General features: G+C 35.8%; 1 protein-coding gene across 2 annotated transcripts; it reads right to left on the reverse strand.

Annotated features, from left to right (window-relative positions):
* Positions 1-908: 908 nt before the first annotated feature.
* Positions 909-23,087, reverse strand: LOC121419198 (pre-mRNA-processing factor 39-like). Of its 2 annotated transcripts, none has more exons than XM_041613555.1 (16): positions 23,038-23,082; positions 18,406-18,581; positions 16,247-16,677; positions 15,499-15,624; positions 13,659-13,777; positions 12,187-12,357; positions 11,516-11,714; positions 9,356-9,466; positions 8,605-8,769; positions 7,993-8,119; positions 7,221-7,429; positions 6,292-6,351; positions 5,256-5,449; positions 4,426-4,503; positions 2,154-2,364; positions 909-1,456 (listed from the first exon to the last, which is right to left on the reverse strand). In XM_041613555.1, exons 2-16 carry the CDS (start codon positions 18,563-18,565, stop codon positions 1,403-1,405), a joined length of 2,415 nt encoding a protein of 804 aa, XP_041469489.1. In that variant the 5' UTR covers positions 18,566-18,581; positions 23,038-23,082; the 3' UTR covers positions 909-1,402. The 2 variants fall into 2 exon arrangements, with proteins under 2 accessions (XP_041469489.1, XP_041469488.1); XM_041613554.1 differs by having other exon boundaries at positions 910-1,456; positions 23,022-23,087.
* Between the last annotated feature and the right edge of the window lie 1,516 nt (positions 23,088-24,603).

The raw sequence follows: 24,603 nt of genomic DNA on the forward strand, positions 1-24,603 counted from the left end.
TTGAAGATATCCTTTACCTTTTTTAACTTGTTTCATTGCCCAAACACTTCGAAGAGTGTATTGCGCCTCAAACCACTCCCCCACACACCGAAGCCATCGTGACGATATTTGCTTTACACTGTGTTGTGATTTACATGAAATGGCTTAGGCTTGATTTTCATTTTGCTAATCACTCTTAAGCTTGGGAAAAGTGTGGAGAAATAAGTATTAAATGAAAAATGAAATGTAAACCCACTTTAAATGATAAAAACTTAGTGACAAAATGCTGGAGATGTCTGATATAAACTTTTGTTCAGATTCAGTAATGTCCTGAGATCCAGCTGGCGCAAAAAGGATAAAGGTTGTGCTTACAAAGTGTTGTAATTTCAATTTGGGTGGCAAAAGTGTTACAAAATGCTTGAATGAATCTGTTTTATTTCAATTGACTACAAGAGCAAGGGAAATGTAAGAGAGATGTTTCACAGAGTAAGTTTGATTTCGCCATTTCCCTTGACACAGCGTGAAAACGAGCATTTCTGCGCAAACAGATTTCTGCGAACTTTACAAAAATGGACAGTGCTCACTCAAGTGAAACATTCTGTCCAAACTTTTACTTTCATTAGATAGATGAGACCCAAACACAAGATTGTATGTGAAAAAATCATCCACACATTGCATATTTTTTAATTCCCAGGGCTTTTTCAAAGTGTAAACTTTTTTTTGATACGCACTGTATATAGGTTTCATTTTATATCACTTCATAGTTTGCCCGGTCCTTATCTTGTATGTGCCCTGCCCATGACACATTTCCATTTTTTCTTTACAACATTTGGACCAACATCTCTCATTATTTTTTTTTTTTCATTTAAAAAGAATGAATACAAATATGTCAATGTTTGGGTTTATGAAAAGATTTTTAAAACTGAAACATCAAGAATCTTTCATGAATTCAATAATTTTTGGATATTTATGAGAATTATTATGTAAAAATACATAGGATTCATTGATTTAAACCCGATTCAGAAATGCAGTTCAATGATATGGATATTACAAGAACAAAAAAATAAAACTACTTCACAATCAGCTCTTAATTTCAAAACATGAATGATTATGTTAAAAAAGATCCACCTTCAATGAGAAGGCAATAATGATTCATCTGACATGCATCAATGAGCGATTAGAAAACAGTGACACCAATAACGATTACCAAATTAAATATATTTTGAAGCTTGGGACTATGCAGCTTTGATTATCCATGATCTTCTGAAGGACAAAACACAAAGACGAGGTAACTTTCCACCAATGTTCTGTTTCTTCTACATCTCAGTTCCAGTACTAAGTAGATGTTGTCCTGATGAAACTGTCATCGTATAATGTCATTTTCAATGCTGTGTTGAGAATACAATCTGAAACCTGTTGTTGATTATTGTTGGGCAGCACCCCAGGCACCCCAGCTAGCCCAGCTCATTTCAGCTCCCTGTGGAAGGAAGGAAGGGTGAAATGTATCAAAAAGAAAATTTAATCCCATGGTAAATGTAAAAAGATATTTTCAAGACAGTGCTAGTGATGATTTCTACTTTGTTGAGAAGCCAAAAACAAAGCAGGCAATCATAAAGGTTTAGTGCAATCCACACCATTTAATTTATTATTATCATTATTATAATTTTTTTTGGGGGGGATTCCAAATTGAACAGGTGATGATGATAAAATGTTACAGAGTTGCATGTGGAAAAGTACATCTTTGTCCTGTTACATACAATTAATATTTATATTTTCTGCTAGGATCAAAAGCTTAGCCCCTTTTGACTCTCTAATTTACTCAATTGGCTCTCTTTTTTTTAGATAAGCAGTTTTCAGGAGCTTCTTTTTGCAATTAACATTTACAGCAGATTTCAACTTCTTATTCTTTGATTGCCATTAAGCAAAATTGTACGATCAATACTCAGAAACTTTGTCATAAGAACACGTTCTGTGATATGTTTTGCTTGTTGTGACAATGCTCTGTTCCTACAGTTCATGTATATCTATTCTGTTTTGTTTTGTTTTTTAAGGAAAATGAAAATAATTTACAACTTTAAATTATTCACAATGTACAATTGATCACTCATGACAAGACATTCAGTGGATTATTAAGACATAAAGAATGCAATAGAGTAATTGGTATAGTCCCTTACCCCCATTCCTGTGTTAGCTGCTGCTGCTGCTGTTGTTGTTGCTGTTCCTCCAGACTGCTGGTTATAATTATATCCACTGTTGTAGTTATACCCTGAACCACTGGAATTGTTATCATTCTGGTTGTTGGTTGTCTTAGCTTTCTTCTTCTCCGGTGCCTTGGTATCGCTTGAAGTCTGGCTGGTGGTGTTTGGTGTAGAAGGGGCATCCCCACTTGAATACAAAATAAACAAAATTAAAATGCTTTAATTTCAATTGTCTAAACTTATTTGTATTTTGAAACCCAATGATTATGGTGTCAAGTTATACGTGTATTGCAATAGATTTTGTTTGGGACAAGATACATTGGAGGTTAACTTTTCATGACAGTCCAGGTTACCCAGCTTTTCAAGAAAACAAAATTCCCTGAAGTTTAAAAATTCCCTGATAATTATTTAAACCCATTCCCAGTTTCACATGTTTTCTAAGTTGATACAGTGAATTCCATGTATTTTCAGAATAAAAATAATTATGTATTAGTACCACCACAACCAGTCATTCAATGGATGTCATTTTTTATACACAACAAAATATAACAGTATGACTACAATGCTTTTGACTTTTGGGAGGATCAAAATTCCCTGATTTTCCCTCATTTGAGACATTTTCCCCTCATTTGAGGTATTTTTTTATCAAATTCCCTGATTTTTCCCTGACTGGAAAAAGAAAAATAATTTTGCCTGATTTCCCTGATGGGCTGGGAACCCTGTAGTCTAATGTATTTATACCCATGCACGTTTTGTTGCAGCTCAGCAACAATAGATTCAACTTGTGCAAAGCTGACTAGATGAATCACATAAAAGAATCATGCTAGTTAAGTGTTCAGTTTAATGCAAAATGATAACATTAAAAACAAACATCACTTTATGCTTAGAAAGATTTCTTTGCATTTCTTCCCAACAGGGTGTTTTTAGTTGACATTAGATGCCCACGATAAAGCTGACCCTCAGCTGGATAGGCTGCAAGTGGCTGCTAACCAACTAGCCTACAGCTGTTTGCACGGCAGCAGGCTTCACTCTTTATGTTCACAAACTTTGCTGAATGAAACCATACAACCCATAAGTCTTGATAATCACCCCCCTCAACGATTCACGCAATATTTTTGCCGTGAGATTTTTTTGACCAGGCCACTCGCTGGCTTTTTACTTTCAAGTCTTGCGCAACTTTTGAGATCAGTCTTGCGTCACCTGGGTACATGGTTCTGATATTATGCAACATTGTGTAAGTGAATGTCAGACCAAAAATTGCTCAAAAACGTGATTTCGTGTAGAAAGTCAAGGCAAATTGTGTTTTCAACCAAAAATCATGATTATTTTTAGTTTTGCTTGTCCAAATGTATTTATTTCATGCTGCTTATGATCTCAGAAGGGTCCCCAGCAAGTTTCATAGAAAAAACAATGAAAAACATAAGGTCAAAATAAACAAAGAAATACATAAGAAATTTCAAAAAACAATATAATACATTAGAAATTGATCTGATATCACAATTTTATTCATGTACACTTGCTAAGAACACCAAAAAAAGTTTCTAAACCAAAAATTAGAACATTTGGAGCTTTATTAAGGGAGTTAGAGGGGAAAATATGATTTCGCATACTAATTACGCATAAATTAGCCTAACCACTTAATAGCACTTTGCATGAAATCAATTACAATATAATTTTGTAGATTATGTCTGAGACAACCTACGTGCCAAGTTTCGGCGCGATTGCACTGCCCACGGCCGAGATCTCAAAGGGGGGCCTGGGAGGTCCCCCCCCGGCCATATGAATTCCCAAAATATCCCGGCCTAGATAGGGTTAAGATTTATCATATAAGCAAGCAAGATGCAATTTTGCAATGATCTTTCAGTTCTCAGTAAGTTTACATAGGGCGAGGGTTGATTCAGATTACATTGCATTTCATTGTGCTGATTACTACTGACCTGTTGTGAAAAGAAAACTGCGATCAGCAGAAATTATATTCCAGCCTGTGCTGTCCTATCACAAGTACACCCGCAGTTCAGTGTGTCTGAGTAATTGCATGGTTTTGGGAAACGGGCAATCGGACGCAAAATAATTAAAATTCAATCCTACTCTAACATCAAGAAATTTATTTTTCTGATAATTATGATAAGTCCTATGAAGGGCTCTCCCCAGACAAAGAGCAACCAATTGTCGGTAAATGGTAAGCTAACTTTCTACTTTTGGTCATTCCCAAACTGGTGTTATAGAAGGGCATAAAGCTTGCACCTACCTGGAATCTGCTGAACGTTTCTTGCTTGATGAGATGTTCTTGACCAACTTCTGATGTTCATCTACGGCATCATGGGTTCTACGATGAAAGATATAAATCAACATTGAAATTGAAGTTATACAAAAAAATGGCATGTTGGACATAACACATGCGATTCAACTGCCCTCCCCTGTAGTCGATTTTAAGTAACCTTTTCTATAATATTTTCAGTGATAGATTATGAAACTATGATTAATCAATTACAAGTCATTTAAAAGTTTTGAAGAGGAACTGTTATCCATCAGTATGTGTTCTCACACATTAAGGAAAAATCATACTGGCAAGTCACAAAAAAATAGACAGTGACATTTTTGCCCTGTGTTAAAGTCAATGGTAGAAATCTGACTAACCATAGTTTTCAGTTTTTACCAGAGTTTTCTCAGGTAAAAAGTTTTATGCAACAGGCCCCTGGTAAGGCTATGAAACCTAGTAAGCTTCTTCATATGATCAAATTCACATACCATATAGCTTATCAGAACAGGAATATGAATGAATAATTGAAGCAATGCTGGTCAACAGAATGCACATCAATCCATCCAACTCCTACTTGTCTATAAATATTGTGTCTTATATTGTTCAGACCGAATATACAATCTAATTTCCTGGTTGCAAGCCAGAAATGTATTGACTTGATTAAACTTCCCCAGCAATCATTTTCTTTCAAAATATAGTGTTATTTTGAAGGAATTTTATGTAAAAAAAATATATCTTTATACAAATAACACATCACTACTGGTGATGTCACCGTAATTGGAACATTCCATATTAAAAAGAAAGTCACACCAACTTACGCTGCAGGGTTGTTACCAAAGTCCTGTAGAAACTGTATCTTGCGCTGTGCAAACTGTATCTTGACATCTTGAGGTACGTTGCTCGAGATGACCGTATCAAAGATGGCAGTCATCTTCTCTTCATTGAGTGGTGACCGTTGATATTCCACATCCATGATCAGTGTATAGATCTGCTCTTTCAGTACAGGACTAACCTGAAGTGTACAAGAATAGTACCATTCATTAGTAAGGAGATATGACCTCAAAAAAATTAAGCCTTACCTTGGTAGTGTTTATAAAGCTGTTCATAAAGTTAAGCCAACTTAATGCATGACTGGAACATGTTCTTAGGTGTGCTATGTAGTGATATATCATTTAGCATAATTACATTAAATTCAATTCACAATCAAGGGTTGTTAACGGTACATGAAATTATTCACTCAGCTTTATGAAATGCCCTACAGGGGATGTTTCATTTTATACAATCACTTTCTATGACATCAGCTGAAATCTTCAATATTGTATGCACATAACCATATTCATCATTATTATTACTTTGAAACATACATTTTTAGTTAGCAGCATATTATCCTGAAAATAATCAAATTATTTGACATAGCTCATACTTCGTGAAATGCTGGGATTTAAAAAAAAAATCTTTGGCCTGGCATCTCTCCACTTCATATTCCTGCTGTTTTGTAAGGTAGCAGAACTTTACGAACATCTTTCTGAACTCATTAAATCTTTGAAAACTGCAATATATGTTGTTTCAAAACAATGAACTCTAAATAAGTTCCATTATCACACAAGAACTTGCACTAGGTATAGATTTTAAATTAAGATATTTGGTTCCAATTCGAGTCATTTACAAACTGCTAACAAAAAAAAAAAAAAACACAGATTTCTAATCAAAGGCTTTAATAGTCATTATGATACATAAACTGCATCGGATTGTTTTTAAATCAAACACACGTCTACTTTTATATGCATTCTGATTCCTCTTTTCTAATAATTACCCTAAAGAATACCATCGGGGGAATGTAATGAAATACTTTACCTGTTTTTGAACTAACACCTTCTCCAGCACCTTGATGGCAGTATCAGTATCTCCCAGAATCTACAAAAAATATACAATATAAAAAACCCACTAACATTTCATGTATAATCAACGCACATTCAGTGCACTGAAGTATGATTCAGGCGACATTCTGATCATATTTAGTAAAGCCTATGAAAGTGGTAAATTACACACAAGTAAATCACAATAACAGAATGGTGATGCATGCGATTTGTTTGATAGTTAATATCAACAATTCTTTTGTGTATTTAATACCTAATACTGATGCATGTGATGTTTGAAACAGTTTCAGAGATTCTTTCGTGTATTACCTGTTCTGTAAATCACATCAATGTCGTTTGTTGATACAAACAATTTAGACAGTAAAAGCACAAATGGCCCTACATAAAGATGAGATTAGATTATTAGAATCACATCAGGATACAAATTGATCAAACGGTAAATATGACATTTCTCTCAACATATTTCTGGCATTCAAAATAATAAAGGTGAACACCGGAATGTTTAGCCATTAAACAAGACACCAGAATTGTTAAAAACATATCAAATAAATGGCATAAGCTACGATGTGACATGAAGATTAATGTCTGTTTTGGGGGGCTATTTCTTTCACTGCCAGTACTACTATTTTGTGCAACAAACAGTGATGTTAAAAAGCAAGTATTATGATCCTGCCTTATTTCTTTGGGTGACTATAGAAAAGATACGACCCCAAAGCATCTAATTTTGGAAATTCTAGGGATGATTTGGGCCATGGTCAGTACAAAATTGTCCATCATCCTCATGGATTATCTTAAATGGCCCAGTTTGGTTTGATGCTAAATCTAAAGTGAATACTGTCTCCATGGTTCCTTATTTACAGTTTTCTTTTGAATTGGGTAAAACCAGTAAAGTGATCCAATACTAACCTTTTGATAGAACCTTGCTAGCTTTCCTGCAAAGAAAGACTGTCCAGTGGCTGTTTTAGCATCATCAATGCAACCCTCGTAGAGCCTAATAACCTCATCATTGTTGCCAGCTCTACGTTCAAAGTTGATGCGTTCTAAACGGATCATGACAGAATCTTGCTGCTTGGTTTGAAGCTGCTCAAGGATCTCTCTCGCACGATCAATGTTTCCTGTAATGATGGAGAATATTATGCAGAAGGAATATGACAAACATGGTCTACTCCCTACCCCTTTTCCTAAAACCATGTAAAATAAGGTCTACCCTCCCCCTGAAATTCTCTCTGAATATAATGAACCTGACTCATCTTGTTGTAAGTTAGAGCAATTACGGGATCGGAGTTCGGTTCGGAAGTTTTGCTCCTAAAATCGAAATCGGTTCGGATATCGGATCGGAAGATATTCAAAAACAAAAAAATACATTAAAATTTGTATGTGGCCTGCGCGTGGACAAATGCGGCATGCTACACTGATGGCAGACATGGCAGAATTTGTTTTGATCTCCGACAAAAGCGGAGGAAGAAGATGATGAGTTGTTTCCCCCAAGCAGTTTTCACTGTACTCACTGATTGATATGCATGAAAAGATGTAATAAACTTGTATTGCTAGAATCTAGCAGTCCGTGGCAGGATTCAGGTAAGGGAAAACAGAGGTCATCCAGCATATTATATTTCTCATCAAATCAAATTCTGTTTGTGTTGGGAAGAAAATTCTCAGGCAATATGTATAGCCTCACCATATTTTTCTTCAAATGCTGCCCATTGTATGTTAATAGCTGGTTTAGATGGTAGATGGATCCCACATGCTCTCTTGAATACTTCTGATGCAGCTTCCTGACCTGTCTTCTCCATATACCGAGCATACTACGATCAAAAGTAGATTAATAACATAAAAGCATCAATATGGCAAAGATTTCAGATATTCAATCAGTTCTTATGAACCTGTGCACCAAATTGATTACAAAAATTGCATTTGCAGCAAATCAGCAAGCATACCATGGGTGAAATTTTCTCCGCAAAAAATGAAAATCTTACTATTAACAGTCTCATTTTGTATGCTAAAAATATATTTTCTTCAGAACATGACTTAACAAAAACATACTCGCACTTTGAAAGCAGAAGGGATATTCATTTAAAGCTAGAAGTAATTAGCAATGTCATTTTTAAATGCAGATAAGAGAATTGCTAAGTATTCAATGGGTATGGAATGTGTAATGATTATCTTAAAAATTACAGATAACCTATATTTCATTAGTTTCAATCAACATGCAGATTATTATAAAACTAAACAAACTCACTTTCCAACTCATGCAATATCAATTTCAATTATGAAGGAATAATTTACTTACTTTAATCCAAAACTCTTCATAGAGTGCACATGCAATCAGGCATCTCTCATAAAGCAGAACTGTCCTATCGTGGTTACCAATGCTTTCTTCAAACTCCAAGTATTCCCTCCATGTCTTCAGCTGTCCCTTCTCCAGCGGCTTGGCATGGAAGTAAGGACGACGGATCTAAAAATGACATTCAGCATAAATACAACTCTAATATAGCTTTATTCTGAAGCAAATTTCTTCAATTTGAGATGATTCTGCAGCTTTCTGTGAGCTACATGTAATATATCGACAGTGTTTCTATTTCTTTCCATTCTAATATAATTTCTGTCAACAGCTCAAATGAAATTGACGATTTCACATTATTTCTTTTTATTTCACTGTGCAACTGTTAAAAACCATGTGAGATAGACATGAAAAAGATAAAAACAGTTAGCTTGGAAATGACAGAGCGAAGATTGTTTGTCCAGGCGATTCTTTGAAATAATTGGGCTGGCTCTTCAAATCGATTGTTTAAAAATCATCCCAACATGATGTTATCTAAAGCTGAACAATCACCAGGAAGTCACAGAGTAGAATGTAAAGCAGAATATCTGGTAATTGAACTAGACAAATCAATCTGATAAATCCAAAAGAACGACAGGATACTAAATTGAAGACAGCATAACTTAGAACGTATAAGGACCTAGTTCATGAAACTTGGCCATAAGGTTGTCTTTAATCTGATAAAGAATAAATGAAACTGCCAATATAACTATCAACTCACCGCTTCTTCATAGGCCCAACGCTTGCTGACCTCTTGTTCAGTCTTCCTGAAAATGGCTCGGCGAGATTCTACTACTTTCTCTTGAATAAGCTTGTTTTCTCCCTCTATGACCTGCAAAATTAAGCACATTAGAACTTAATTAGAACATGAGCTAATGAGATGAAGTGAACAATAATATCAAGAGAAAATGTAAAAATACCAGTACTATGACAACAAGTTATTCACACATATCTACTATAATGAAAATAAATTGTAAAAGTGAAGGTATAAAGCCAATACCTTACTGGGTTTTTTTTCTACCTCCATCATTCTGCTTAACATTGATCAGCTTCCTTTTGTTGAATCTGATTTTAAATTAATCAGAGATGCTAACTGATAGCTCAAAAAAATCCTAAAAACCAGGCCAAGGGTCCAGGGGCCCACCCAGGGCCCCTGCCCTGGCGGGGTCAAGGGCGAAGCCCCCTGAAGCTGGAACGTTTTCTTATTCTTTAGAGGGCTGAAATCATTAATCTACAGTAGTATATAACAAATAATTAATGACATAATAAACTTCATATCATAGGCAAGAAAGGTGCTCAAAAAAAAAAAATCATGTAACCCGTACTCATTACGGTACGGGTTAACCTGCTGCGGGTTAATATGCTGCGGCCAATGGGTGCGACTCGGGACGGGTGTATGTAGCAGCTGGGGTGCCCTTTTTCACTCACTGTACTCATCAACAAGATAATCCTATACTATTGAAAATCCATAAATCACAATATCTATCAAAATGATGGATAGTTCACACATATGAATTGATGAATACGCACCAGAGAACACATATTTCATGGTAGCAAATAGGTTTTCAGCTGAAATCCCGCGGCAGACAACCAATCACTCACGCAGCAGCAGGCAATTGCAGCCACACCGAGCCGTGCTTCGAGCGATTCTACCGGGCGATCGCCCGACTGGGATAGCGCTGACACCCGTATCCCTGCAGGGTATAAGGCAGCGTTTGCAACTGCTACAATGTATTGCTCGCGCGTACCGTGCAAGTACAGTACCAGCTAAACTTCATGCTGCGCACAGCGCTAATAATTTTCCGTCTGCGCAAATTGGCCATCCAAAATTGAAATTGCGCTCTCCGTAGCGAACTCCGTGACAAGATTTGGAGGGGAAATTTTTTACGGATTTCACTTTGACAATCGATTTTTTTTTCCGGAATATTTTTCAGCAAAGGAAAAAATCCGGAATTCCGGAAAAATCCGGAAAATTAGCAACTCTGAATTAATAAATATGAAAGATCACATTGCCCTTTCATGCAATACTTACCCCCAAGATGTCACAGATCTTCATTAACTAAAATCAGTCCTTCACGTTTATAATTTTGTGGAGCTCAATAAATCGCTCTCCTTATTTTTTTGAGGAGCTCAATTGAGCTCCTCAGAATCGCTCTCCGTGAGGAGCTCAAATCAATTCATTACAATACATGTATGATAAATTGTAGATTTTTCTGAACATTGTATATATGCAATAGCTGTGTTAGCTATTAATTAATCTACATCTTTAAATCCATGAAATGGCCTTCTTTTTTCCATAATTTCTTGAAATTACTTTGATTTAGTTGAAAACTATCGGAAAAATGAAAAATATTCACCAATTTCCCAACTCTGATTTGAACTTACCTCGGTAAATATTGTAGTCCCACAAGTAGACTTCCATGGTGTTTCCATGAAAATCTACATATGGGACTACATGGGACTGCAATATTTACCGAGATTAAATTAAAATCAGAGTCGGGAAAGAGATGAATATTCTTCATTTTTCTGATAGATTTCAACTTAATCAAAGTAATTATGGAAAAAAGAAGGCTATTTCATGGATTTAAAGATGTGAAATGTGAAATTTAAGCAATTTTTTTTTAATATTTTTTTTTTTTTGAGGAGCGCAATTTTTTGCTCTCCTTATTTTTTTTAAGGAGCGCAGTAGGAGCGCCGGCGCGATCGCGATCCTCAAAAATGAAGGTCTGTAAAATCCATTGGCATTCCTTAAAGCATTGTATGGTAATGAAGTTTTAAAATCTAATTATCATCATCTTCTTATTTATTTATTTTATTTTATTTTTTACTATTTTTTTTGGGGGGGGGTTAAGCATCCTTTGGTGAAATATAAATAACATACCTTTGTAGATGGTGGACCAACACCTGGAGGTGCTTCTTCACCAGGGGGTGCTTCCTCTCCAGGAGGAACATCCTCACCAGGTATTTCATCATCCATGTCTCCTGTACTAGCCTCTGCTACCACCTGTTCACGGAAGTTCAGGAACTCATCAAAGTCCAGGTACTGCTTGGGAAGATGGGCTTGGATAAACTCTTTCAGTCTATTGGAAGTGGACAAAAAAAACCTGAAGTACTTCTTGCTTAAAATATGAGTGCTGAAATGTTATTTTTCAAATCCTAGATTTGTTGAGTGTTTGAGATAGAGGAGAGAGACTTTAGAGTTAGTTTCAGGGATAAAGAGAGTCAGCCTCTCAAGTACAGATAAGATAAACTACTTCTGCTACTTCAGTTAGCATAGCTGCCGTCACTTCTAAAGTCAAAGGAAATTTTGCTTTTTTAATAACTTACCAAATTTTTAAGTAAGAATAGATTCATCAATTAAATCTGGTTGATTAGCAGACGTTCTTACAACAAATAATCTTATGGCATATTATTAATAGGCTTATGCAAAGTCCAACAATGAAAGATTAGAGGAGTTTGTAAATGAAATTGAAGTAAAAGAGAATACAAAAACAAAAGATTAGACAATAAATTCTCCAAAAAATATTGAAATGAATTTAACTGTGAACATACTTGTCAAAGTGATGTCTGTATAGTTGGGTTGGTATCTTGAGGATTCTATCATAAAGCTGCATGACTCTCTTCCAATCCTTCTGTTCTTTCTTCTCAAAGTTGATATACTGATCCCACAGTTTATCTGATCTGAAGTCCATTCCAGCAACTTCAAGTGCCCTTTCATACAAACTACAAAGACAAGAATATAACACTTAGCAGTCCTTCACGTTTATAATTTCGTGGAGCTCAATAAATCGCTCTCCTTATTTTTTTGAGGAGCTCAATTGAGCTCCTCAGAATCGCTCTCCGTGAGGAGCTCAAATCAATTAATTACAATACATGTATGATAAATTGTAGATTTTCTTAACATTGTATATATGCAATAGCTGCGTTAGTTATTAATTAATCTGTGGTGAAACTAGGCCTGGGTCACGTCAATACGTTTACAAGATTTCGTACGCACTCCTGCTTTAAAAAAAAATTGAAAAAAATCACATTTTGCATCTTTAAATCCATGAAATGGCCTTCTTTTTTCCATAATTTCTTGAAATTACTTTGATTTAGTTTAAAACTATCAGAAAAATGAAGAATATTCACTCTTTCCCGACTCTGATTTGAACTTACCTCGGTAAATATTGTAGTCCCACATGTAGTCTTCCATGGTGTTGCCATGAAAATCTACATATGGGACTGCAATATTGACCGAGTTTAAATTAAAATCAGAGTCGGGAAAGAGATTAATATTCTTCATTTTTCTCATAGTTTTCAACTAAATCAAAGTAATTTCAAGGAATTATGGAAAAAAGAAGGTCCTTTCATGGATTTAAAGATGTGAAATTTTTTTGATTTTTTTTCCCATTTTTTTTTTAGGAGTGCGATTTTTTGCTCTATTTATTTTTTTTTAGGAGCGCGGTAGGAGTGCCGGCGCGATCGCGCTCCTCAAAAATGAAGGTCCGACTTAGCCTATAATGCTCAAATCCAGTGCAGGCTCAATACGATTTATTGTGAAAAGACTTGGCAGCATTGTGATCTCACTCTAAATTAGTGTTACTTTATTAATGTTAAAGCAACAAAGTTGCATTAACATTAACAAAGTTAGGGAGATTTAAAAGAAATAACATTAGCATAGCTATTCTCCAATATTTCAATCAAGCAATTCATACATACACATTGCTATTTTACATGTGTTAACTCAGTGTAATACTTTATCTGTAATTAATAGATAATCTTTCATATAGATTAAATCAACAGTCCCTGATTGAATATTCAAGATTACTTTATTCAGATTCCATCTATCATCTACAAAAAATAAAAAAACACTAAAATCATATATACAATAGATTTAGACGCAATTCTACATTGTACATATGACACATAATATGTTCTTTAAATATAAATCAATGACAGAACTTCATTGGGTACAGCTGTAAAAAAAAAAAAAGTTTGTCGGGACAACTTCCAATGATAGTGCAGAGGAAAGTATTACTTACGCTCTAAGTTTGTCAGCCCTGGTTTCATCCGACCGAGGAATATGTTGACCCATTACACTGACGTAATGTAGCCAGAGATCAGAGCTCAGAGGAATAGCCTTCAATCCACGCTCAAAGACCTAACCAAACACAACATTCCAAAGAACTAGTATTACAACATGTACATGATGTGTAGGAATGGCACTGCCTCCTCATACATCCACATTCATAACAAATACAACACATCCAATTCAACACCTACAAGCCATCAATATGTAGGCTCACTTGTGACATTGCAGTGCCAGTTCCAAACAAAGAATTCATTTAAGATCAATTATGATAATAAAAATAGCAATAAGAAAACAAATAATATCACATTCACAGGAGTTAATAATCAATAATGGGCTCAAAACCGAATATTTAATATAATTTCATAAACTGATTAGGCAACCTTCTTGATGTGAAGAAGTGGATCAGCTGACAAGATGAGGACTTCTCCTGTTCCTTGTGATTTTCCAATCCTTTGATGCTCAGCTCTTCTTTATTTACTCTTTCTTAAATTTTACTAGGCCCAAAGACTTTTTTTTCAAAAAGTTTGACTCAGAATCTCAAATGAACTTTTCCACAAAACAATCAGTGCTCATTTTATGCATGCGAGTTTTCAATACATACAAAACAATTGTGTAAGACTCATAATACAAACCAAATTAGTACATGGTGTTTAAACAGACATTAATGATCTGTTCTCATGGTATACAACATCTCCATGAGGAAGAGTTGCAAATAAATTGATACTTTGTAAATAGTAATGCAAATAATAAAAGCAACACATTGTCACCGCTGAAGTCATTAATTGCAATAAATAGGTCTACACATTGCAATTTTAGTGAGTAAAACAAAGGTGACCGCACTTACCTTCTTAGTAGGATTCAAACAATCCTACTTTGAAATACCTTCGAAAAGTCATAAACACAAAACCATATTACACACATACTCAAAGTGACAATTCCCACTGCCAGGAAGAGCGCGCTATTATATTGCACACAATATTTATTCTTCATGAACACTGAATGTTTGTGGAAAAAAAGTCAGCATTTGAGATATAATAAAAGTCCTTTTATTTTATTTTCCTTTTTTTGTTTAAATTGTTTTTAAAAAATCTACCTTCCTTTCAGTTGTAGACCTGTGAAACAAAAGTGACAGCACGTCGGTAACACAAGCACAATGTCCATGATGACATTGGTGTAGCAAGGTTCAACAAAATAATGTAGTGCATTATCAGACAAGGCCAGTTAGCATTGATAAACAACCATTTTTCATATTGTTCCATCATTCAAGTATCTTGATGGAATATGTTGACTACAGAAAAAATAGCAGGGTTTTCTTGTATCAATTGGTAAAAGGTACTACAAACTTTAGACACATCATTAATATACTAACTATTCAAACAGATAAATCAATAAAATATGAGCAAAGTTTGAGGTATTACCATTAAAACTTTCCAATTTGAAAGGACACACACTGGTACATTTATCTTCATTAATTTTTTTCCAATACCATGCATGCAACATCCTCAGTTTGAGTGGATGAAAAATATATTACAAAAACTAAAAAATTAATAAAATAGGTCCAGAATAACAAAATTTTCATGTTAGAAAGCTGAAAGTTTTTTTTGAAATATTTTTTCAATGCGAGAGGAGTTCCTTAAGATCTTCTTTTTGAAAAATTCATTTGTAAAAAACTAACAAGCATAACATTATCCATATACAGGAAGTAGATACAGGATGGTTTAGAATAGAATATTTCATTTATTCCTTTACTTCCAACAAATTATATTGAAAACATAAAAGAGGGACTTTACCTCCCAGCACTTCTCGATGGTACCCTTCTTTCTCTCGGAGTCTGCATACTTCTTCCAGTAACCATAACAATATGGATAGCACTTGAAGAAAGCATCAAAAGCTTCGCGGTAAAATGGCATGTAATCCTGCAGAAAAAAAAATACACGTTTTCAAACATTTTATTGCTTTAATAAAAACTAGATGGACGTTACAGGCAGTCAAAATTTACACAGGTCTATACATTATCAGAAACATATAACACATGAATGTACCACCCCATAACACAATGCATCTGGCAACCACCTGTGGTTGGTAACCAACTATATAATACATGAATTCAAGTACACATATAACTGATAGAGTACAAATATGGAGTTGCATTTTGACAGTGCCAGGTTCATGACTATACTAATAGACATGACAAAAGACCAGGCTGACAAACCTTACTCCCACCCAATGCCATAGTCACAACAGTGAAATAGACCCAAATAAAAAAAATAGTATATTATTACAAATGATATACCATCACTTGGTTTGGAGTTTGGAGATTCCAATGGTGTGTAAAAGTAAACCTGTGAATGTAGCATTATGATTTACTAGTATTCAATTAATCTGTACATAGGATGTTATAAACTCATAGCGCCCTCCTTTAGATGTCACAGAAATATGCATAGACGGAGTTTTCAGAGATGGGCCAATTGCAGGTTAAGATGGCTGTGTGATGATGTAAATACACAAGGTCTATTCACAGAAGATATTACTACCAACCTCTTGCTCCACATATTGCAGCAGGTACGTCCAACCAGTGAAGTCTGCAGGATTCGTCTTAACTGCCTTCCAGTATTTCTCAAGCTCGTATGGTCTGGTACGTTCCTTCTTCTTCCTCTTCCTTGATCCGCCTTCCTTCTTAGATTCTTCACTTGCAGATGATTTCTCTTTCGTGTCTTCCACAGCCTCTTCTTGGCTAGCTTCCTTTTCCTCTTCAGCAGGCTTTTCTGCTGCCTTTTCAGATGCCTGTTCTGCTGGTTTATCTTCCGTTTTCTCTTCTACTTCAGATTCCTTTGTGGCTTCTTGTGTTTCCATTGGCGTTTCTTCTGAGGGTTGGACATCATCACCTTTGGCGTCCTTTGATTCAGATTTGTCAGCTTCATCATCTATCGCTCCTCCTTCTACTTCCTCTTCTTCGAGTATAGAATCATCTGCAGTAAACAGGAAACATGTTAAAACGACTTAATGATACCAATTATCGATCAATAGCTCATCTCAAGTCACATTGCATTCTGTTATGTTTCAATGAGAATTGCATGTACATACATGTAAGTATGAAATATTAATTTCAATAAATTCAAATGTTGTAATAAATCCTATTAATTATCATTAAAACATGCAAGAGCAATAGATTATGCTAAAATCAATTACAATCAGCTTACAGTTACAGGATAAGCAAGAAAACGTTAAAAGATTGAAGAGCACCACAGGGTCATTCCATCTGGATTCACCCAGTGGTTGCACCCGACCATCGCACAAAACAATAAAATTAGTCAAATCGGTCCGTCCGCTCTTGCGCTATGGCCCGCCCTTTTCTCCTTGTTTTGACAAAAAATGGGCCTGACCTTCAACTTTCAATGGCCATTGCGTCGTAACGTATTGACCAATTTTCACGAAACTGGTACCATTTAATAGGAAATTCAGAGAGGAATCCAAAACATGCATCAAATAATGTATTGGAGCGATTTATAAGGTAATGACCCTTGATCTTTACTTTGACCTTGAATTTGACCCCCGGACAAATAATTTTTTGACTTAATTTTCGTGTATGTTAATTATTTGTATGATATTGACAAAATATGTTAAAACAATGATATTTTATTTCTTCACCTTTTAAAACTCTTCCAAAGATACCATGAAATTTCACTCTAGTCCCACATACTGATATTCATGTTAGTAGAGTGTTCACAAGTTACACAATTTCTTCTAATCTTAAGTCACAGTACGCAAACACATGAAAAGAAATTAAGCTCATCAGTTCACAAATGAAACATTAAACATTTATGCTCATGAATAGGTATCTGTTTAGGCATTTTGATGTTCAGCAATATATATCATATACACATATATATATTCTTGTAAGTAAAGTGTTAACTTTTATCATCAAATTGTTGAGTATATGCTTATTTAAGGCTCCCATAATATATATATATATGATATATATTGCTGAACATCAAAATGCCTAAACAGATACCTATTCATGAGTATAAATGTTTGATGTTTCATTTGTGAACTGATGAGCTTAATTTCTTATCATGTGATTGCATACTGTGACTTAAGATTGGAAGAAATTATGTAACTTGTGAACACTTTACTAACATGAATATCAGTATGTGGGACTAGAGTGAAATTTCATGGCATCTTTGGAAGAGTTTAAAAGGTGAAGAAATAAAATATCATTAGTTTTAACATATTTTGTCAATATCATACAAATAATTAACATACACGAAAATCAAGTCAAAAAATTATTTGTCCGGGGGTCAAATTCAAGGTCAAGGATCACGACCTTATAAATCGCTCCAATACATTATTTGATGCATGTTTTGGATTCCTCTCTGAATTTTCTTTTGATTGGTGCCACTTTCGTGAAAATTGGTCAACACGTTACGACGCAATGGCAACTGAAAGTTGAAGGTCACGCCCATTTTTGTCAAAACAAGGAGAAAAGGGCGGGCCGTAGCGCAAGAACCGACGGACTGATTCAACTAATTTTTTTTGTTTTGTGCGTGGGACATGGTGAATTTTATGTGTACCAATTTACGACGAATTCCGAGAGGGTTGGGTGCAAAATTGCACTTTCATTGGGTGAATTGGCATGGAATGACCCCACACTGAATAATAAAAATTATGGGCATGTAGTTAAAAAATCTTATACATACCTATTTCACCATCATCATCTTCACCATTTTCATCAACTTCGAACTCGTCAATGTCTTCAACCTTATCTTGTTCTGCATTGCCAGCTTCATTAGCCCCACCCGCATTCTCATCAACTTTGGCTTTCCCACCACGGCCTCTGCCTCTTCTTCCCCTTGCCATCTCTGTATCTGTTATCCTAAAAAGTAGGGCCAAATGAAATTCATACCCAGTTGTATTAATACTGATGTAAGATATACATGTAGATTTAAACTGTCATGTAATGTAGTCTTATGCCATTGACATTTCACATAGCCTGGGGCGTTTTGGGGAGTGAAAGTCATATACTGTACGTATGGTCACTCCCCACTAACACCTGGTACTCCTACCTATATTTCCCCACATACGGGTACAAAACCAGAAACTTTCGCCCCCGAGAATTCTACTTTCCCTCTAAAAGATCTAGCCCTAAACATGTACATGGGGTCCAACTTCATTCAACATTTTTGCGATATTGATTTCATTTTTAAAGAAGAATTCATGCGCGATTTGCGTGCTGTCACCAAGCGGAAGACAAAGAAATCAAGATGGCGACGTAAGCCCTTCCCATCTTTTCATCACAAATCTCTCATTTTTTTAATGAATTCTTCTTTAAAAATGAAATCAATATCGCAGAAATGTTGGAAATGAAGTTGGACCCCATGTACATGTTTTAGGGCTAGATCTTTTAGAGGGAAAGTAGAATTCTCGGGGGCGCAAGTTTCTGGTTTTGTACCCGTATGTGGGGAAATATAGGTAGGAGTACCAGGCTTTTAATAGTGGGGAGTGACCATACGTATGGTCAGTTCAGTTCGCCCATGTCTGAGCGGTCTGCGCACCCGCGTGATTCTAGTAAAAGAAGATACGCAATGAGCATGAACTTTACACATGCAATAGACATGTATTCATAAAAAAATCAGACTAAAAATGGTGGAAAAATAATGAATTCAGGGCATTTCATGCGACAGCCTCAAAATGCAGCCTTTGTCATCAAAATTCCCGAATCGTGTGCAAAGTGAATGAGTGCGCAGACATGATGGGGTACCATTTTTTTTCAATCTGAAAATGACAGCCCGAGGTTTTTTCCAAGAAAATCATACATTTCTCAGGCCTCTACAAAAATTTTTTTTGTCACTTGCCCTGTTGGGCAAGTGATGAAAAAATTTGCTTGCCCGATAGAAAAAACTGCTTGCCCAATTTCTAAAATACTTTTTAAAATAATAATTAAATAATTTTTTTCATTATGACGGCACTACTCTTATTTTTATTAAGGTATACTAAATAACAATTGAGAATCATGTCCAGTATAAAAAAACACACATTGAAAAGGATATTTTCAGCAACGTAGGCCTGAGTCTTTACGTTTATTTTGGAGAAAAAAAATCAATATTTTATGGCTATTTAAGGTTTTAAAAAACCCTTCAACAAAAGTTGCTAAAATTTCATATTTTGCATCTTTAAATCCATGAAATGGCTACCTGCGTAACATATTTCCTTAGAATTGCTTTCATTTACCGTAGTTGGAAACTGTAATGAAAGCCAGTGAAAAATGTTCAGCTCTTTATTGACTCGGAAAAAATTATTTTATCATCAAAAGTGGAGTGGCTAAAATTTCACATTTTGCATCTTTAAATCCATGAAATGGTAATTTATTTTCCATATTTCCTTGATTAAAAAAAAATTAATTGGAAACCATCAAGTCTTTTCTTCATCATTTTATGATGTTCCACTCGGTCAATAATTTTATCTACATGTTTTCACTTATTAATGAATTATTAGTTAACATTGTTTACGGTAATATTGTATGATTTTTAAGTAATCTTTTTCACTATGCTTAGAATCTTGGGTGTGTGTGTGTGTGTGTGTGTGTGGGTGTGACTGTGAGTTGAACTTTGATATAAATAAATTCAATATCTAATTTCTACTTCGCCTATTCGAGTACAATAACCTGTACTCGGCCATGTAATAAAGGCCCACATACCCTAACTTTTCCTGAAGTTCTTTGAAAACGCAGACTTCTACGAAAATTGCATTTCTCTATGGGGGAGTCTAAATTTGGTGAGAATGTATTCATTAATAACTTAAATATACATGACAATAAAGAAATCATCAAACTTTATTGGAAGTTTTGAATAATATACCCGAAATGTAAACTCTGTCTGAAACAGAAAATCACCATCATTGAGGCCTTTACTGAGCGAATTGTCCCCCAGAGCTCTGGCAGAGAGACAGAGCTCAGACTGGCTAGCTAGTATGCGCACGTGTGTGAGCCTCCCGCCGGCCTTGTAAAATAGATGGAGCTTTGTTTGATGATTTATTGTCTGATATTTGCCTCATCCCCTCAGAAAGGGAAACAAATGAATTTTACGTCATAATTAACAAATACGGCAAGTTATTTTAGATGTTAATAGGCCGTTTTGAAAAGCAAAGCCGAATGACATGACAACTCACCAATGCGAGGTTACTAGACTCTGTGATTTATTTCCTGTGTAATTCTAATTATTTTATCACAGAATTGTGATATCGGAAGGGGGGAAATGTGCATTAGAAATTGCACATGGTGGTAGTCATAATGGACTCTATGCTACATTCAACTGTTTCCCGGCCATTGCGTTGATTTTTTTCATACCCGGTACCATGTATGGAAATACGTGGTACAGAAAAAATAACGCAATTTCGGAATTTGAAACTGCGCTACTCGTTATTTTTTAAGGCTGATTCATGATTTTGAGTGTGGATTTTGGATGATTTATGGAAAAACGAGGTACGGTACTGAAAAAAAAGACGCAACAACCACTTGCCCGATCGGGCAATTGACTTTGAGAGGTGCTTGCCCGCACGTCATTTTCACTTGCCCCGGGCAAGCGGGCAAGCGGGTTTGTCGCGCCCTGCATTTCTTTCAAATTTTTAAGAGATATTTGGCACACTAACTCATTATGATGTAAGGAACATTATCAACTGAAAGATTTTGTGAAATAAAAAGAAATTCACTTAAAATCTTAACTCAAATCGTTAGGTGCGCAGACTTGGGGCCCACCATCATACAGTACCGGTATATGACTTTCACTCCCCAAAACGGCCCAGGCTAATTTCACATTCCTACGTACCAAAAATTAGCGGCCATATCGTGGTTTTGGGAACCACTCGTAGATTTGTGTATGCTCACTTGTGTAGATAAGATAAGATATTTATTCGTCTTTCTGTCTGCACATACATTTATCTTACAAGTGTGATTTCACATTCTACAAATGAAAATCAATTAACCATAAATCATTGTTACAGTAGAGAAAAAAAAGAAACACAGCAAATAACTAATTACGTATTGAAAGACAAGGAGAACCCCTGAAAAAGCAAGGCTTGTAAGGCTAGGGTCTCCTTTGTTTCAAGTACATGACTAAATAGTATTCAGTGTGTACATGTAATATCCTTAAAAATACAAGAGAAACAAAACAACTAAAAAAAAGCAACAACAATAAAACACACACAAAAAAGAAAAACTAAAACTTATCAATGACAAAAACACACTAAAAATAGAATACATTGCTTGAATGTACAATTATGAAGTCTAATAAACTAACAACAATATGATATAATTAAGGTATATATGATGGAACAAGGAATAAGTATGGATAACATGGCATGGCATGAAAAAAAGAGGAAGATCGTATGTAAAATAGTAAAGTAAAAAACAAAACATGACAAAGGTAAAAGATACACAAGGAAAAAAAAAAAAAACATGGGCTGACCCTCTGCAGAAGAATCCAGTTAGACAAGATACAAAATAAATATTGATATATCAATATCATAACATTCTCCAGTCTTATATACAGTTTTTGGCATTATCGTGATATAGGTAACCACCATTCACTTCATACAGCAGCGCTTTATTCAGTCGCACGCACGGTTCCTTATTTCCACCTCCATTCACTTTGTACACAAATGCGCGTACACAAATCTATGAGTGGTTTCCAAAACCACGATTTGGCCCAGTTTTTTATAGGCTCCAAAATTAAAAAATAACATAGTATATAAAAGCATATCTTGTGACTACAAAGTGAATGGAGGTGGAAATAGGGAACCGTGCGTGTGACTGAATAAAGTGCTGCTGTATGCTGCTATATCTATATAGGCATTATAGGTAACCACCATTCACTTCATACAGCAGCGCTTTATTCAGTCGCACCCACGGACACGGTTCCCTATTTCCACCTCCATTCACTTTGTACACAAATGCGTGTACACAAATCTGAGTGGTTTCCAAAACCACGATTTGGCCTATCTATATCACGATAATGCCCAATTAGCTCCTGTACAAATCGAACTACTGCGTCACAGAATCGAGACTTCCGACATAAAACATGCGTGCACAAGATTTGTTTGTGTCGGCGATGGGAACGATGACCGATATGGCTTGCGTGGCCAATCAACGTCACGTCCGCGCCACGCCACGGACATGACCAAGTTGACTCTGACGACTAAATAAAACCAGGGTAATAATACATTCACTGAGAATCAACGTGACATATAATTAATAATGTTGAAGGTAATAAAAGGAAACGATTCTGATACGTTAAAATAATGTAAAATTCATACTTATTACCTGTGAATCTACCTACTTTCCTAAACGTAATTCAGTCTCAGACACAGATGCACAGTACGTACGCACATACCACGTGCGCGCGATGTGCACAAAACGCATATAACAAGCACAAAGCTATATAATACCCTTTTCATAAACCTATCCTCCAATTAGCCGCCGAAGAGTAATGCGGATAATTCAATAAAAATTGCGTTCATAAACTCCGAAAATAAGCAGCATTATTTTTACGAGCGCCCGTCCTGAAAAAGGGGGATAATCGCCATGACAACTGGACACGCCCCCTCCGATGCGGTTGTGTTGGAAAAGGGTGACCTTGTGACCGCACCATGGCAATTATCCGCATAATTTGGAAATGCGTTCATAAACTCAAAATCTTGTCCCGATGCTGCTATTATGCGGATAATAGCAGCATCAGAGTAATGCGGATAACTCTTGTCCTCCTCCAATTTTACGACCAAATTATGCTGCTATTAGCCGCCTATAATTCATTTTAATGGGGTTTATGAAAGGGGTATTAGATCATCTCATCTCGGCACATCTCGGAGTTATGTCTAATATATTGTCATTTAACTGCGCGCAGCGCGGAAGCAAAATTCATATATAAATTTAGAGCAAGAAGAGTGAAGGAGTTTCTCTTTTGAGAAAAATAAATAATAAAAAGAAAAAAAACACAAAGCTACCTTTGCTTCCCTTTTCCTTTTCTCCTCTCTTTTTTTTCTTTTTGGGGACTTTTTTTTTTGGGGGGGGGGCGACCGCATCCTTGGCTACGCTCCTGGCCACAGCACAACTTATTATGACTGTTCGCGATCCGATTTTAACAAATCGCATTTTGCTAATTTTCTGAAAATGTAAATGGAACAACATTAACATATTTTATTTGAGGTTAAGATTAGTTGAATTGAATACACGGTTACCATTTTGAAAGATTGCAAGCCTTTATTTTGAAGTAATGGCCAAATTAGTTTCAAATTGTAGCAAATCGTACGACTGCTATAGCGTCATTTAAGACTAAGAAGGATCAGGGGCCGTGGCCGGAAGCGGGGGTGGGGGGCTTCAGCCTCCACTTTTTTCACAACTGTGTACCAAACATGAAAATTACCATTATGATTGTGATTTTTTGCATTGTCACCCCCCCTACCTTGAAAACCGTTCCCCTGCCCCTGCGGATGATAGTCACAGATTTGAACATAATCCGTATTCGTATGATGATTTAGAACATTACACAGTAAGATATTCCAAGTCACAATTTTAGCATCAAATTCTAATACTTTTTTATTCTGAAATAGGGTCGTAGACCAATCGTTATTCGCCTGAACAATAGAAGGGAAAAGGATTGATGACGAGATCTCGTCATGTCTACATCCATATGGGCATGGGAGAGAAGAGCAGATGAGGCTTTATTGAGAAACGCAGTGGCGTAGCTACGGGGGGGGGGCATGGGGGGACGTGCCCCCTGAGATTTGGTGTGCCCCCCCCAGGTGCCCCCCCCCCCCTCTGAAAAAAAATGGCAAAACAAAAAAAAGGAGAAAGAAGAAAAAAGGAATAGAAGAAGAAAGACAAAAAAAATGAAAAAGAAGAGGAA

This window comes from Lytechinus variegatus, chromosome 7 (genome assembly GCF_018143015.1).
Source record: "Lytechinus variegatus isolate NC3 chromosome 7, Lvar_3.0, whole genome shotgun sequence".
Lineage (NCBI taxonomy): Eukaryota > Metazoa > Echinodermata > Echinoidea > Temnopleuroida > Toxopneustidae > Lytechinus > Lytechinus variegatus.